At 40.6% G+C, this 17,011-nt stretch overlaps 2 protein-coding genes across 3 annotated transcripts; one reads left to right on the forward strand and one right to left on the reverse strand.

Moving 5' to 3' along the window:
- Positions 1–435: 435 nt before the first annotated feature.
- Positions 436–2,940, reverse strand: LOC120104155 (capping protein inhibiting regulator of actin dynamics-like). 2 transcript variants are annotated; one of them, XR_005506606.1, is made up of 2 exons: positions 2,901–2,940; positions 436–751 (listed from the first exon to the last, which is right to left on the reverse strand). XR_005506606.1 is itself a non-coding variant. In XM_039114685.1 (2 exons), the coding sequence occupies exons 1-2, from the start codon at positions 1,270–1,272 to the stop codon at positions 714–716; spliced, it is 396 nt and encodes a 131-aa protein (XP_038970613.1). In that variant the 5' UTR covers positions 1,273–1,289; the 3' UTR covers positions 436–713. The 2 variants fall into 2 exon arrangements, 1 of the variants encoding a protein (XP_038970613.1); XM_039114685.1 differs by lacking the exon at positions 2,901–2,940 and adding an exon at positions 915–1,289.
- Positions 2,941–10,989: 8,049 nt separating this feature from the next.
- Positions 10,990–12,492, forward strand: LOC103715051 (transmembrane protein 161A). Its single transcript, XM_008802557.3, has one exon. The coding sequence runs from the start codon at positions 11,065–11,067 to the stop codon at positions 12,340–12,342; it is 1,278 nt and encodes a 425-aa protein (XP_008800779.2). The 5' UTR covers positions 10,990–11,064; the 3' UTR covers positions 12,343–12,492.
- The last annotated feature ends 4,519 nt before the right edge of the window (positions 12,493–17,011 follow it).

The raw sequence follows: 17,011 nt of genomic DNA on the forward strand, positions 1-17,011 counted from the left end.
TTTATGATAGAAGCATTAACCAGTTCCATACATAACCTATGAATTTCTATTCATAACTTCTATCATCCAATGTATCTCTTTGAGGCTCAGGGATTAAACACATAAGATTTCCACCCCCATGCCCTTAGTTTGGACAAATATGGTTTATCTCCTATCCAATATTCAAAGGGTGCCAACTTTCTAACTTTTGTAGTTACCCTATTTAGGATGTAATTTGCAGTATTTAAAGCCTCTCCCCAAAAATTACACTACAAGAAAATACATATTCAACGACTAAGATTCTAGTCGCCGAATAACCATATTTGGTCGCCGAAACCTTTTCGTGACTAGCATACCCTTCGTCGCCGAACCCTAGTCACTGAAAGGTTTTGGCGACCAATATTGTGTGGTCACCTAAGGTACAATAACAACGACCAACGTTTGGTTGACAAAGAAAATCCATAATCATTCATTATAAATATCATCATCTATAAGTCTAAAGTCAAGCATACCTATTAACCATACATCACAATGTTTCATCCATACCATATGTTAAGGTGATAATCATCACCAAACACATCAAAATGTAAATTAAAAATCCCAAAATATCTGATCTTGCTATTCATCCAAACAACCATCATGTAGACAAAAATATTCTTATACCAAAAACTGGATTCTGTTTGTAGACAACTCCACCATGATCATCTGAACAAAAGCTATCCATGTACCAAAAACTAGATTTCACATGCATGCTCATAACTCCACCATGTATCTGAGAAAGCAAAAAAGAATACACAATCAATAACCACATGTGAAAAATAATACCACATGTGAAAAATAATAAACTAAAATTCAAGTATAAGTTCACAATGACATTTCGCTTAATTTGGTCAAAATCTCTACATAACCTACGTAATATAAATAAAAATACATACCAACGAGTATTTGTACCACCAGTTGAATACATGGCCCCATCATGATGGATAGATGACTTGTGTGTTTGAGTCTTTCCTTTAAGAACTTTGTCACCAAACTTGTAAGATGTGTAATTTGCTTCTGTTCTTCCTCTCGCTCTTTCTTTTCCTCCTCACACTCTCTTCTCTCTTGCTCCAATTGCCTCCGCAGCTCCTCACGCTCCATCTTCATCTCCTCCATCTCAGCTTTAAGTTTCTGCAACTTTCCAACATGGTCTTGTGACATACGACTAGGTGTGGAAGAAGATGAAGAGGGCTTTGGCCCAACCCCAAATCCAAGAATGTATCTCTTCCTTTTTCCAAGTGCTTGCCTAGACATCTCCTCTGATGTTAAATGCACACCAGATTGGGAAGATTCTTTTCGCAAGCTCAACCAGGATAAACGGGTCGTTGAGTATCATCGAACAACTTATCAAAATTCTGTGCATCCTCCCTCCCCAAGTTATTAGGCAATTCGTCAATATCATCATTCATGAAAGCGCCCATGTAAACATCTTCCAGCATATTAGACAATTCGTCCCTATCATCGGTGCTATCCCCAGCCATTCTATCCTCAACACCTCCACCATTGTCACAGTTAGCATCGTTTGAAACACAAGATTGATGCACGTGAACAGATTCTCCATGTTGCACCCAAGTCTTGTAAGAAGGCGAGATTCCTTTCAACATCAAATGAATCTTGACAACTTGAATGCTTTGTTTTTTGTCATTCATGCACTCAGCACAAGGACACCAAATATCATTTGCTGAGCCTAAATTTGCCACCGCAAATTCAATAAAAGACTTCACCCCTTCTCTATACTCTTTACTCTTCATTCTATTTTTTATTGTCATCCAACTCTTGTCCATTTTGACTACAAAGTACTTCATCAAGTTAGATTGATTAGTTTATAGATTTATTTTTGTATCCTGCAAAAAAAAGTTGCAGTAGAAAACCAGGGGCGGCCCAACACATTTGGGGGCCTAAGACAAATTCAGTGACTGAGACCTTTTCTTTTTTTAATTATTATAATAATAATAAATTTTAATAAGTACAAAATAGTTAAAAAAATGATATGAAAATAGATAGCTGTCAAGTATACTATTTCAACAAAGATGCATGAATCTAACAAAGATAGACAAGAAGCCTCTTTAGTTTAATATAATCCTTGAATATAAGCATGGAAAAATAATAAGTTTAAAAGAAGTCCCATCCCATCATCTCCCATCTCCCATCTCCCCTTCGATACCCAAGCTACATCACAGCACGGCAACCATTCAACCCAAACAGAAGAATAAACAAAGAGGATAAAATTAAAGAATCTCCACCCTCTAAGAAGTCCATCTCCAATCCCCCTATCTTTCTTCCCGATGGCCCAGCTGGACCAGGAGTAACGTGAGGGAAGGAAAACCAAGACCAAAACCAAAAAAGTGAAGGGATGAAAGATAAGAGCGGCTTCAGACGTGTATCAAGCCAACCAAATCCCTCCCCTCTCTTTCTCTCCACCCAAAACAAAACTACTGTCCCCAAATCCCTCCTCACTCTCTCTCCCTGCCGGCCCAAGAAAAAGCCCTCGCCCCAAATCCCCTTCGCCTCCTCGTTCTCTCTCCCTGCCTCCTTGCTCTCTCTCCCTGCCGCCCTGACTGGAATGGACCTGGCGAAGGAGGAGAAGCCCTCCGCGGTGGCTGCGGTGGCTGTGGCGGCGGCGAAGGAGGAGAAGCCCTCCAGGGTTTCTTCTTCTCTCGCCTCGCCTCCAAATCACCCGACATTCCGGCCCCGAGGACCCCCACCTCTCCGCGGTGGCTGCAGCGGCGGCGAAGGAGGAGAAGCCTTGGGTTTCTTCTTCTCCCGCCTCGCCTCTAAATCTCCCGACAACCCAGCCCTGACGACCCCCACCTCTCCCTCTCCCTCTCCCTCTCCATCTCCCTCTCGGCCTCTGCCAAATTAAAATCCTGGAGGAGACTTACCTTGGGACGTCGACGCCGAAGAGACTTGGGAACGGGCGAACGGGCGAAGGACGTGACGGGTGAAGGCAAGGAGATGAAGCCGAATAGAGGAATAGAGAATTAGCTAGGGTTTGTTTGGTTTCTCACACGTTTCCTACATGCATAACTATATTTTTTTTTAGTTGCTGGAGGTGAACCTTTGGGGACCAAAATTTAGTCGCCTAAAATTTTACCTCCAGCTCGCGGGAAATACTGGACTCGCGCCAACTTGGTTTTGATTTTCTGTGATCAAATATGCATTTAGTTGGTGTAGGACAATCATTCAATAACTAACAAGAATGCGTGCAAATTTATTTCTAAGCGGATTTTCGATCCTGCCCGTAGGATGTCCATGAATTCTATATATTTCTAAGCGGATTCCCGTTCCCACGTCCGCATGTCGCGTATCTTGTCGATCCGTATATTTATTTGACAAGGAGTCAAGCACCGAGCTCGAGCTTTTAAAATTATATTATAATAATAATAATAATAAAATTAAGTATGAAGAAAAGTTGTGGGATTGAGATTCAGCCGAAGAAACAAGGATATGCCTAAGTGAATTAAGGTGTTAAACGGCACCGTTTGAAAATAAGCAGTTTTTTTTTTTTGAACTTAAAAATTAGCATCTTACAGGGACTAGTACAACATCGTTCGATTTTACGGAAACCTTTCACTACCAAAAGTTTGGTCACTAAAAAACTCAAACTTTCTGCCCAATTTTTTCATCAGAAAAAGGTGCCATTCGTAAAAGTTTTTCTGGACTAAATTTTTTTTAGTCGCTAGAGGTAAACCTTTAAGGACCAAAATTTAGTCGCCAAAAGTTTTACCTCCAGTCCGCGCGAAATATTAAACTCGTGCCAACTTGGTATTGTTTTCCGCGACCAAATATGCATTTAGTCAGTGTAGGACAATTATTCAGTAACTAACAAGAATATTGGTCGCAGATAGCCTTATTTTTTGCGGCCAAACTTTAGTCGCCAAACATTTTACCTCCACCCCGCCAACTTGGTTTTGATTTTCCGCGACTAAATATGCATTTAGTCGGTGTTGGACAATCATTCAGTAACTAAGAAGGATGTTGGTGGCAAATAGCCTTATTTGCAGCGACCACTATTCATTTAGTTGCCGAAACTGGTCGCTGAAAGTGTATTTTCTTGTAGTCATCATAGATCTAGTCATATCCATTGGTGCCCTATTTCTTCTTTCCACGACTTCATTTTGTTCCGGAGTATATGGTATAGTATTTAAGAGATAAATCTACGTAAGCCATCATAGATCTAGTCATATCCATTGGTGTCCTATTTCTTCTTTCCACCAATTCATTTTGTTCCGAAGTATATGGTATAGTATTTAAATGGTGTATCCCATTTTTCTTACATAATTTTTCAAATATTGTTTCCATGTACTCACCATCTCTATCATTGTTAAGTATCTTTATAGGACTCTCTTATTTGGTCACAGCTTCTTTCTTATATTCCTTTAACTTTTTTAATACTTCAAACTTATGTGTAATTAAATACATATATCCAAATCTTAAAAAATCATCCATAAAGATGATAAAATATTGCGTTCCCCTATATGTCTTAACCCTCATAGGCCTACACACATCTATATGAACAACTTCTAACAATTCTTTAGTATGCAATTTTTTCTTAGATGACCTCTTAGTTAAGAATGCAAGAGGTTCACATATGCCATAGTCCATCTCTGCAAAGTTAGGAAATTATACTATATTACTCATTCTTAACATTTGATCCATATTAGCATGTTCTAATCTTAAATACCATGTATAAGGGTTAATAATAGTAGACTTAAACAAGTAAGAATAAATATATGCATTAGTATTATTAATCATAATTTGATACATACCATCCACCTTTCCTTTTTACAATAACAGGACAACCTTTTCTAATGGTCACACAACTGGAGGCAAACCTCACTTCATATCCCTTTTCATCAAGTACAAACATGGATATGAGATTCTTAATAACAGTAGGTGCATACAAAATATTGGGAAGAATAAACAATCACCAACCCTAAGTACATCATGGTAGGTGTTATTGCCCATGAACAATCTATGCTCTCCTAGGGGTAATGAAGATATGTTAAGAAAATTGTCTCATGACTTGCACACATACCTTGTTGCCCTGGAGTCGGTCCGCCAATCGCACCTTGTGGGTACAATAATCATAGCTTCTGACACAGTGAGTACTATTTTTTTGGAGTCTTCCTTTGGGTCTTCTTTTGTAGCATCCTTGTTCTTTTGGCATTTTGGACAAGCTGCAAATTCACCGCAATTGAAGCATGCTCCTTTCTTTCTCTTTTTCTTTCCATGCTTGAATTGCTTCCCTTTGCCTTTCACGGCCTTTTTGATTTCTTGTCGGGTCTCCCACTTTCTTCCATGATCAAGAGGTTTGTGTATCACGGCACTTCTTTCTTTTCTCCTCAAGTGCTAGCACAACTAGGGCTGCAAATAGGTCGGATCAGATCGGATCCTGAGTGACCCCGATCCGATCTGATTTCTTATTCGGGTACTAATTTTGGACCCAAACCTGACTCGGTTGAAAATCGGATCGGATCGGATCGGATCCATGCCTACAAATTTTGATCCGACGGGTCATTCGGATCACGCCGGGTCCGAGTCCAAGTCTATATATTTTTATATTCAAAATTCCACTATATAATAGTAAATAACATTAAGCATTTATTGCTCTAATATTTTTTGGAAAAGAAAATAGATATTTTACTAGATAAGCTATATTCACATATTCAAATTCAACATTCTCTAAATTCAACTAGTCGGTCCCAAGAACATGTAAAAAAAAATCTGACCAAAAAAAAAATGGGTCGGGTCTGAGTCCGAGTCGAAATTGAGTGGATCCGATCCGACTCGAAAAATAGAACGGGTCCAAATTTAGAATCTGACCCAGCCCCGCGGGTCCTAAAATTCGGATCGGATTGGATCTTTTACAGGTCGAGTTGGATCAGATCATGGGTCGATCCGACCTATTTGCAGCCCTGTAAAGTGCCCATAGTTAAATTTTGACTAGAACAATTTATCACTGGGATAACAAAGTCCCAGGATGGACGAAGACAGTTAAGCATGGTGGACACTTGCATTTTATTGGAATGGATGCCGACAAATATTTAGCATTAAGGGTCGTATGATTCACATGATCTACCACACTTGAGTCCTCTGACATGGTTAGGTCATTAAATTTTTCAAGCAACAGTTGTATTTAAATATCGAATTTTTCACCATACTTTTCTCCAAGGCACATAGAATTTTCTTAGCCATCTTTCTGTCTTCAAACAAGAAAATTAAATCATCCTTCATGGGGCCCAAAAGAGTGGCCTTGGCAAGGTTTTTATCCTCCTCCCACTTTTCAATTTATTTCTTGGAGGCTTAATCAATCCCCAAAGATTTTTCGGTGACAGCGACATTATATGTAGTATCATGTATCGATTAATATGACACTCTTCTTTTCTAACTGGGATAGTTGATTCTATTTAGTTTTTCTACTTTGGAAGCATCAACAAAAACTACTTTGTGGCCATTGCATGGAAATAAATTTCTCCAAATTAAATAAACTGATTAGAACAAACAATATAATTTGATGTGCACTGTCTTCTTCCAACCAAGCTCTGATACTAATGTTGGTCCCAATTTCCATTTGAAGTAGATAATGGATCACTTGTTGTTAGACTCTGATCTTTTTGGTAAGCAGTCCATGTACCCATCCTTGTCCAATGAGCAGATCAAATGGCCCTAGAGAAAACCCACTTTCATAGAAGTACATGGGTGGAGTAGAAGAAGAGACTTTTTCAAATATGGTAAGGGAGAAGAGTAAAAGGTAGAATGTAGAAAGATGTTTCACTTCGAAAGTCTTGCATGTATCTATAATTTTTTTCCCACCTTTTCATCATACCTTTTCATATATGTAAGGTTTCATGCATTTTCATTCATTTGATTACCACTGATATCTAAAAGTAACTATTATTATCCTTTGACTTTTTAAATACCAGTGTTCTTTGGTTATACTCCTCCACATTAACCAAATGGAAACACAACCCATCAGGCAATCATTGATATTTAGATCACATGCTAACAGCATCAATACAAAGACAAGTACGGAAGCACCATCTTAAAAATACTCCAGTAAAAACACTTGGGAGCCATCACCCAAGGGTAGGACCTAGAACTTGCTTCCAAATGGAGAAGCAAGGCAAGGCATGCTCTTGGTGCTGACAGCGTCCGCCTGGAGGGGGACTCTGTCATAGTAATAGACTAGATTCAAGGTGGGGATTGTGTTGGGAGTAGGCACCTGTTGTTGTACGACATTTGTGGTCTGGTGGGAGGCCTATGTTCATTCCAGACAGTCTATGTGTTATAGAAGACGAACAAAGCTGCTGACTGGATTGCTTTATTTAGTGCTCGATACTCTGGTGTGGTCTTGTGGACGGATGATGTCGCTATCCCTACTCTACTATGTCATTTTCTTTCGCTCAATTCTTTTGGTTGTACTTACACATGAGTTGTATGAGCTACCGTTGTACCGAAAAAAAAAAAATGGAGAAGCTGTTGGATCACTAGGATAGAATCAATTTTTCAATTGAACATAATGTTTTAGACTTTTAGATGCTCAAAATATAGAAGGTGTCATTAGAACAGGGATCTCTGTAGGATCATATTTTTATGGAGATCAAACATCAATTAGCTCCATCCACATTGTATCATGGGGAATTGAGAATATAATGTTGTGAAGCACTATAACACAACTAGTTAAAACAATTTTATTACCTTTTGTTCTATTTATTTGCAATGTATTAATTGTAGGCAATTTTGTGGTCATCTAATTTCAGTAGTGGTTTCATGCAAGTTATCAGTGGTATCTATAGTTTAAGTTCACACTTTTATTGAAGGAGAAGACCAATCTACAATTTGCTTTTTCCATATTGAATTAACAAATAATCCAAAAGACAAGCCAATGGTTCCCCTTGTCGGATGAAAGTGCGTGAACTGAACTACGTAGACTTACCAAAAGCGTGGAACTCCATAGAAAGTTCATTAACTTGTTCATGTCCCTCGATGGGGCAGTAGTACTTCAATTTAACCATTTGCAATGCATATAGCATGAAGGGTGTAAGACCCTGTTTCAGAGTGGGCCTGGTCCAGCCTGTTGGGTTTGGGCCGGTCATTTAGGCCACGCGCTCAGCAAGTGATCCAGGAGGGGAGGAAGACTCTTGATGGGAGTCTTCTTCTTTCCAAGTCCATCATGGAGAAGGAGTCTTAGGGCTCGCCGAACTCCGGTAAAAACCCTAGGACATGGTCTATAAAGGCCCCTCCCCTCTTCCCTGAAGCTTTGCTCACAAATCCCAAATTATTCTTGTCAGATTTTTCTATCCTTCCAAGTTCCAATCCCGAATCATCCCCCTTGATTCCTCATCGGAGAAGACGCCTAACCACCCGTCGGACCGAGGTACGTGTATAGCATCTTGCTCTCGTTATTTCCCTTGTCTGGCCACCTTGTTACTTGGGGTTGAAGCGGGCGAATCATCAGGGAAATTGCTCGAAACAGGGGAGCCCTGTTTCGATCTCTTCTTCCGTGCTCGCCGTCGTTGGCCACTAGCTTTAGGCCGAGCCTTGCCGCCCCTAAAACTCTGAGATCTTATTGTGGTGGTCAGAAAAATAGCCATGATTAGGCCAAGATTGAACATCCTTGACCTTCATTCTTTTCCCTTCTTCTTCTCCCATGGTGTGCCGACCGACCACTGTCGTCGGTGGTACTGCGGCCGAAGGGCCGCCCAAGACTGTCGTCGCCGGGGGTTGGGCCACCTTGGCCTGCCGCCCAATGATCTTAGAAAAGAAAGGGAGATATGGATCCCCAATTTTGAGAAGGAAAAAGAAAGTTTTTTTTCTCTCTTCTCTCTTTCTCTCTCCTCTCTCCTCTCTCTCTAATTTTGCTCTTTTTTCTCCCTCTTTCCTACTTTCTCTCTCTATAGAATTTTTCTTTACAAGATTTTCTCTTCATATGGCACTTTCTCTCTCTACTTGACTCGTGGACCAGATACATTGATTTGTGCCTCTATGACGAACCAAGTCCAGACCCTGATTAAACACGGACTAAGATTCTCTCCTCTTCCTGATTGAACTCGGGCTGAGATTCTCTCTCCTCTCCCTCTTTCTCTCCCTAGAGAAGCTTAGGGATCCTAGTTAAGCCTTGCTTTACTTGTTGCTTAGATCCAAGGTTGACCCAGATAGGAGACCTTGAACCACCTCGGTACCCGGGTGGTTGACCGAGCATTTACCTCGGTATTGTCAGATCTTTTTGAAATTCTGTCATCATTGACCTTCATTGAGTCACTTAAATCATGTCTGATCTTAATCAGTTTAGCTCACTTTGCTCGGACTGATGTGGGCAGTCGAGTACTGTTACCTGACCAACCTGATTTGGGGGCATGAGGTCATTCTACAGTGGTGTTTAATTTTGATTTCACTTGACTTCTGGAATGATAATGTATTAATTGTATTAAAACAGGTGTACCTGATCTGCCTAACTGAAGTGGGATTTTTGAAGCGAGAAGAGGTAAGTAACCTAATACTTCAAAGTGTATTTTCCAAATTATTTGGTAAAATAAATTATTAGTTGATTAAATTTTGATATATGTTTTGTACTTAGTAAAATGGGTCAGGTATGTTAATAATCATTTTAAAATTATGTTATATGTTATGAAATTTGAAAAATGTGACTCGGTAAATTATGAAAAATCTATTTTGTGTATATGTATGTATTCTTAGCATGGCTATGATCTGTTTTCGCCCCGCCAATGAAAATTATTCGTTGGCCTTGTCGACTTGTAATCTGTGAGAAACTGGTTTCGACACTGCACCACCGGTGATTAGAATAGTGGTTTTTGAATACCGTTACCACCGGTGATTAACAATAGTAGTTTTTGGTACCTTGTGCGACCCATGCCACTGGGTTATGTAGGCATAGCCTATTGATGTTGGGATTCTGGTATCAAAAGTTTTGTGAAAATGATAATAAGTTAAAAAAAAATGTTATCTGTGATTTATTTTTCAGTCATTATTTTGTGTTTTCATTAAATATTTGGCATGTTTTACCCCACTTTGAGGTATTTTGTTGCTTACTGGGCCAGTTTAGTTCATTCTTTTATTTTCTCTATTTTTTAGATCCAGAGGTTTGATCGCATGGGATTGGGAAATGCGCTGGATTCCAAAGATTTTATTCAGTTATTGGCATTTTAGATATATTAGCTAGATTATTTGATTTATGTTGTTATATGATATTTTGAAACTTTGAAAGTTTGCTTTGAGTAAATTATTGATGCAAAAAATAAATTTCAAAAATTTAGCATTGCTTTGATATGATCTGCAGTCTTGCATGCTTATACGATCTGCCGTGTAGGTGTGTGACGCCTGTCGCATTTCAGGCTCAGGGCATGACAAAGGAGCATAGAGAAAATTACAAAAGCAAAGTGCATGTGTACACCATTAATGGCTGCGCTCCTCCATCTTAGTAGTGGTATTTTTTCTCATTCTTTGCTTGAAGAAAAGAAAGAATTGAATTGAAAAATAGTTTTTTTATTAGAAAAAATGAACCAACTCTAAACTCATGTGGTCCATTGTTTAAGACTTTGTCTGGAATTGTGAAAGATACCTGGCAGACAAATTTACTCGCTGATTGCCTCATTTGCTGTACACTATCTAGGAGTGTTCCAGCGTAAGAGTCTTGAGTCTGCTCCTTTTTCTCTCACTCGACTCCTTCTTTTTTTTTTTTAATTTTTATGGATATTTATGCGCGTATAATGTGAATTACCGCTATATATATATATATATATATATATATATATATATATATATATATATATATATATAAATTTTGACGGACAAATTTTCTTTCACCACTTATTATTATTATTATTATTATTTTATTTTTAAAGATGACGGCGTGTTCTGTTAGTGTCGGCTCAGTAGCGGATTAAACCGGATGGCCTGGGTCGCCTTGTCGGTCCAACCACCGTCGCCGGTCCGGACCAGATCCATCTACCTGCACCGCCCAACGTCCAGTCCACGACTTCCACGAAGAAGACCCAAACAGAGCAATCCGCTCACCACCCAATCATGTCCTTCTCCACCCCAAGCCACCTCGTCCTCCACGCCGCCGTCTCCGTCGCCGCCGCTCTCCTCACCGCCCTCCTCCACCTCCCTTCCCTCTTCCTCCACGGCCTCCACACCTACATCCAACCCGACTCCGTCGCCCGCGGCGACGGCCTCCGCGCCACCATCCGCCGCCCCGGCGACGCCCCCTCCTCCCCTGGCGACCTCCGCCGCCGCAACCGCTCCAAGGACCACCGACCCGAATTCGACGAGTCAGGCGCCCAGCTCTTCCGCCTCCGCCTCGCCGACGCCCCCCTCCGCACCCGCCTCTACTTCCCGGAGTACCATACCTCCTTCCTCTCCGCCGCCGTCGCCCTCTCCAACATCGCCCTCCGCCGCCTCCTCCCCCCGGATCCCGCTACCCCAGCTACGATCCCCGCCCTTGCCGCAATCGTCGCTGCCGCCCACCTCCTCCTCGCCCTTGCCAAGCTCTCCCTCGAGCGATCCGCTTCTCGCCGCTCGGAGAAGGAGCTCAGCCTCCTTTCCGGCTTCCTCGGCTGCCTCGCCGCTTTTCTCATCGTCTTCCACCTGTCGCCCTCCGTCTTCGACTTCGATCTCGGCGGATCCGATGCCGCCTTCTCAAAGGCCGTGGCTGCCATCCTTGCCGGGTGCCTCACCGGGATCCTCTTTATCCCGGCGGCGAGGGCGGCGCGGGCCTTCTGGCTCGGGACCGACCAGCTCCGGTGGAACCTCTCCGTGGTCTCCTGTAGCGCTCCGGTTCAAATCCTCCTCTATGCTGCCGTCCTCTCCGGCGCCGCCGCCCCGCTTCTCTGGGTCAATCCGGTGGTGGTGGTGCCATCCGGCGAGGTCCAGTCGCCGGAATTCAAGGAGTACCGAATTTGGGCTCTCGTGGCTTCTGCTTTCTCCCAGCTTTTGGTGCTCCGCGCTAACCTCCAGATGTATCTGAACGAGGCCGTGCTATGCTGGTATCAGCGGCTGCACGCCAGCCGGGCGCCGGACATGGATTACGGGCGGGCGAAGGTGTTCCTCCACAACCACTACCTCTGCTTGGTGGCGCTGCAGTTCTTCGCGCCGCCGGTGCTGGTGCTGGTTTTTCTTGGGTTGTCTCAGCTGAGAGGTAACTTGTTTGGTGGTGTACTGTTTTTAGGTAGCCTTGTGGATTGCTCTGATCTTGTAAAGGAGATAGCTTTGTTTATTTCTTGGTGGATTGCATTCATTTGGGCCATTTTGACCATGTCGAACCTCGCTCTTTACCGTTGCGGCTTTTTGATTGTTTCGTGATTATGCTATATTTAGCATGGTTTGCTTTGGCCATTGAGTTGAATGTTCTTTGATTGATCAATGGTGTTCTTCATGAGCGGCATATGTACTTTGATTGAAGAGCAAAACAAATCTCTGGTCGGAGTGAAAAATTTTCTTTGTTCTATTGTATGATTGTCCTCCGTTTTACGTGGTCCTCAAGCTTTTGCAATTTCAATTGCCTTCAAGTTGTTGTTGCTCCATATCTTTATTTTTTATTCATAGTAACAACTGTAGTGGTAGGATGAATGGAAGAGATAGGAGATTAACAAAAGCAGTCCTCTTGAATGCAAAACATAGATTTATAGTTTAAGGCTTTATGCTAGATGGGCGTTACATTCAGTGGCAAAGCTCAATTTGCTGATCATCTACCATCTTGGATCTGCTTGTGGTAAATCAACCAACACCTTCTACCATGTTACACCATGTTATCTCTCTCCACATCCAAAACTTTTGAAGAACCCTTCCTCCAATTACATTGGATAAGCTTGGACATGAATGAGCTAGTAATTTGGTTCTGTTTCAAAACCTTGAATCTCTACATGGATCTAGCTGGTCTAGATGAGTCAAAGAGAAACTGAGTCCAGCTTCGTTTATGCGGTGTTATGCACTGTTTCTTATTTGCTTTTCTCCTAACTTTGTCCAAAGGTGGTTGGAGGGGGCACATTGTTTTCCTTTTTCTTTCTTTCTTTTTGATTTTTAATAATTTGTCTCTAATGGCTAATGGACAAATGCTGTAGTAGTTTGTAATCTGGTCGATCTGAGTAAAACATAAATCACTTTATGAACTATTGAAAAAAAACGAACTGTTATGTATCAGCTCACTTATAGCATTTCATGTATATGCAAAATTGTTTCTCTTTTTGGTCAAAGCATTAAGAGTAAATCTTTGCACTAGCATAGCTTAATTTGCCAACCCAGAATCATCTAAGATCCATTATTAATAAATCAACTTTCCCTAGTGCAAGGATTATTCCGTGTATGCAGTAGAGAGCCATCTGATCAGCTTTAGCTTTACCATGTTGTACCATGCTTGCCCCTCTAGATGAAAAATTTTATTGCGGAACCATTCTTCAATTTCAATCTATCATCAATTAACTTTTTCGTGAATGCTCTAATATTGAGGTTCCATTTCAAGACTTTCAGTAGAGAGCCATCCAATCAGCTCTAGCTAGTACCAAGTTGTACGATGCTGCCCCCCTCTACCTGATAATGTTTGTTGAGGAACCATTCTTGAATCTCATTCTATCTTTTAGTAACTTGGTCATGAATCTGGTATTCATGTTCCATTTCAAACTTTCAATCTCAACTTGGAATGGATATAGCTCGTCTTGATGAGTCTTGTTTGATTTTTATTGAGTAATGCACTGCTCTTTTCTTATCCTTCTTCTCTTCCTTCTTTCCTTTGGTTGCTATAGAACATTTTGAACTTTTTGATCTTTTATCTATCACTAATGATTCTCTGGTGGATAATTTGGAAGTAGTAGTAGTCTAGTAAACTTGAGTGAAACATAAACCACTTAACATGTCTGCCGAACTGGCCCAAATTATCTGATTCGGGCTATACAGAGCCGAATCAGTGCGGAATCGGGTTTGTTTGGCTGTGGAAATCAGAATCCGCCCCAGAACTGCTTCGAACCAGACGGTTCGAAGTGAAACCAGTGCGAACCAGGCAGTTCGCACCGGCTCCCCCCTCCCCCCACTCTTTTTTAAGTGATGGGAAGGCCCTGAGAAGGCTTCCGAGGCCTTCCCCATTTTCTCAAATCCCCCGCCCCCACACCAATAATATGCTGATTTCGATGATTCAAAGAGGATCCAACCCAAAATAAAGTACGTTTTCTCTCTCCTACCTCATTTTCTCCTTTTTATTCAACATCGAAAAATGCCAAAAAATTTTAAAATAATTTTATGATATGTTATAGATCTATGGATGATCTATACAATCCCACTAGGTTCTTGAAATTGTCGTTTGATATATAATTTTTTAAATTGGAAAACATATTTTTGGATTAAAATTTTAAAATAAAATTTAAATAATAACTATAAAATTAAAAGCTTATTTAGGGGCATATAACTATTCGTGACCTCAATTTGATGTCCATTTATTCAAGTTTTGATACAATCATACGCATAGTTGCCTAGGCCTAAATTATAAAAATTTAAAAATAAGTAGCCTTTAATGCATGCCTTCAGGCTTAGAAAAATATATATAGCATCTATGGTAGAATTCTATATGGATCCGATCTCAAATTATTTTTCTAAAATATTTATATTTTAAAAATATTTTAATTTAAAAATAATTAAAAATATATAATTAGTATAAAATATATAAAAATTGGTACCATGTATTACAAAATTTAGAAATATTTTTTGAAGTAGAAAATATTTTTTTTTCTGAATTTATGATATTAAAATATATTTTTAATTTAAAAATTATTTAAAATATATAATTAATCTAAAAAATATAAAAATTAGTACTATATATTAGATAAGTTAGAAGTAGTTTTTGAAGTAGAAAATATATTTTTTATCCTAATTAAATTTTATTATTTTTAAATAATTAATAAACTGATGTGTTTGATCAACCTGCAGGAATGGAACCATCGAGAAAAAGAAAGATCCAGAATGTGACATTAGTTGACATCATAGATAAATACTTTTGGGTCGATACTATTGGAGGTACAATTAGTGCAACATAGAGGTCAAAAAAAGAGGGATAACCAGGTTAAAACAAGACCTAGATGGTAGTAATTTCGATGTATCTATGTGCTGAAAATATTCACAAGAGGTTTGGCAACTGATGAAGAAGCACTTTGCTGATTTTGGAGCAGTGAAAAAATGGGTTGCCTAGAAGAAGACGGAGGTGGACCGTCGAGCGGCAGAACCCCCTTCATATCACTTTAGAAAGTTAGAGGAGGCGTCCGCGCCAGATGACAAGAAGACACAGATCTAAGTTATCATTCAAGCGAGTCTGGATGATCAATGACAGCAAGATGAGGTGGCCAGGTGTAGAGCTCGATTGGGCCCTCACACTACAAGTTGGACTTTGGTTTTGCGACCAGCAGGGCAGATCCAGAATTTAGAAGGACTTCCTCAATTAGGAAGGCTATTAGTAGAGGTAATGGTCGTATTGCATCTATGCTGGGGGCTTTTGGCAGTAGAAAGACGTCCTCCAGAAAAATTCTATTAGGAGCTACTATCAATGATTTAGATCTATATTTCTTCTCCAGCAAGGATTCGAAGTAGCAGAGGGTTGACACCATGCTAAAGAAGGATAAAGTTTGGATCTTGCCTTCACCAAATTCTCCAAAGTTTGTACCTGCTTCTCAAATTCACATTTCCTACTAGTTAGATCTGTCAACCTCCTTAGTAAGTGAAGCAAGTGAATGATGGGTCTCCAAGATCTTGGTTAGCTATTATTCAAACTAGCCAAGTTGGATGATTGCCAAGTTTAAAGTCCGGCTAATGGATGTGGTGCTAGATACATCCCATCATCTTTCCGATCGTTGATCGATGGATGTGGAGGGTATTGTTTACATCACATCCAAACTGATATTTGTGACTCGAAGTCTGATCAACAACAAGCCTTGGAAGGCCATCCAATGTAGGCCGAGTAGTAGCAGGTCTTCAAAAGAGATATCTTATGCAGATTTAAATACTAAGGCTGTAAGCCGAGTGACTGTGGCATAGACCGTGAGGGGCAAGAGCTATCGACCTAGGATAAGGTTTTTAGTTAAGCGAAGTCCAAGAATGATGGTTAGCTAGCAGTTACCACTACCCATGACATAGAAGGAGCAGTCATGCTGCCCAAAATGTGAGAAGAATAGTAGCACTACTTACTAATGCATGGCAATAATGGCCCATGTGGCACACGATAGCAAGGATAGGTATCAAAACTAAATTGTGGCACCTCTTACCACTACTTAGGATGTGAGTGGAGTGGTGGCACTGCCTACGATGTGTGGCAATAATGGCCCATGTGCTACAGTAGCAAGGATAAGTGTCAAGATTAAGTAGGGACACCTATCCCAGCACTTGATGAGAGCTTTTTATAAATATCGGATTGTACTGTTGAGAAAAGGGCTCTTCTTCTGCCAATCAAACAAGCAGTTTATTTTTAAGTTATTCTTGCTTTTACCTTTCAAATTCTGTGCTTTATTTTCCTAGTAGGACTCCAATTTACTTGTAGCTACAGAGTAGCTCGTAGCCTCGGCTACATTCTACCTCTTCCTCGTTCGAGTAAGCAGTGTTATGGTAGTGAAAATTCTTGAGGGTCAAGGCACTTGGACCTATGCTACTATCGCTATCCCCTCTGCTACTCATCACTAATGGCACTCTCGCACAATCACTAGACACACGTACAGGACTTTGTCATCACTCTTGCGACCCTTCATAAGAAGGAGAAGGTGCGAACAAGTTTTTTGGCATGTCCGGTTAGACATTCTCGCAAGAAGCGAACATGGATTAAGCTTGCACTGAACAAAAAAGGGTATAAGCTAAACCAGGGAGAAAGCCAACATGGTTGGTATTATCCTGGTTCTGAACAAGGATGAACCCCCTCCATGCCAATCCCAAATTGTGTGTTAGGGAGTAGGTTAAGTATCGCTTATTTTCTTGTAGTTTACGTACTAGTTTTTATTACGATTTGCCT

The sequence above is a fragment of the Phoenix dactylifera genome, chromosome 17 (assembly GCF_009389715.1).
Source record: "Phoenix dactylifera cultivar Barhee BC4 chromosome 17, palm_55x_up_171113_PBpolish2nd_filt_p, whole genome shotgun sequence".
Lineage (NCBI taxonomy): Eukaryota > Viridiplantae > Streptophyta > Magnoliopsida > Arecales > Arecaceae > Phoenix > Phoenix dactylifera.

Coding starts and splice junctions, on each gene's coding strand:
- LOC120104155 (XM_039114685.1), bottom strand. CDS start 1,272: ATGTCTAGGCAAGCACTTGGAAAAAGGAAGAGATACATTCTTGGATTT. Junction 752..914: donor GGTGGTACAAATACTCGTTG/GTATGTATTTTT, acceptor TTGCTTTCTCAG/ATACATGGTGGAGTTATGAG.
- LOC103715051 (XM_008802557.3), top strand. CDS start 11,065: ATGTCCTTCTCCACCCCAAGCCACCTCGTCCTCCACGCCGCCGTCTCC.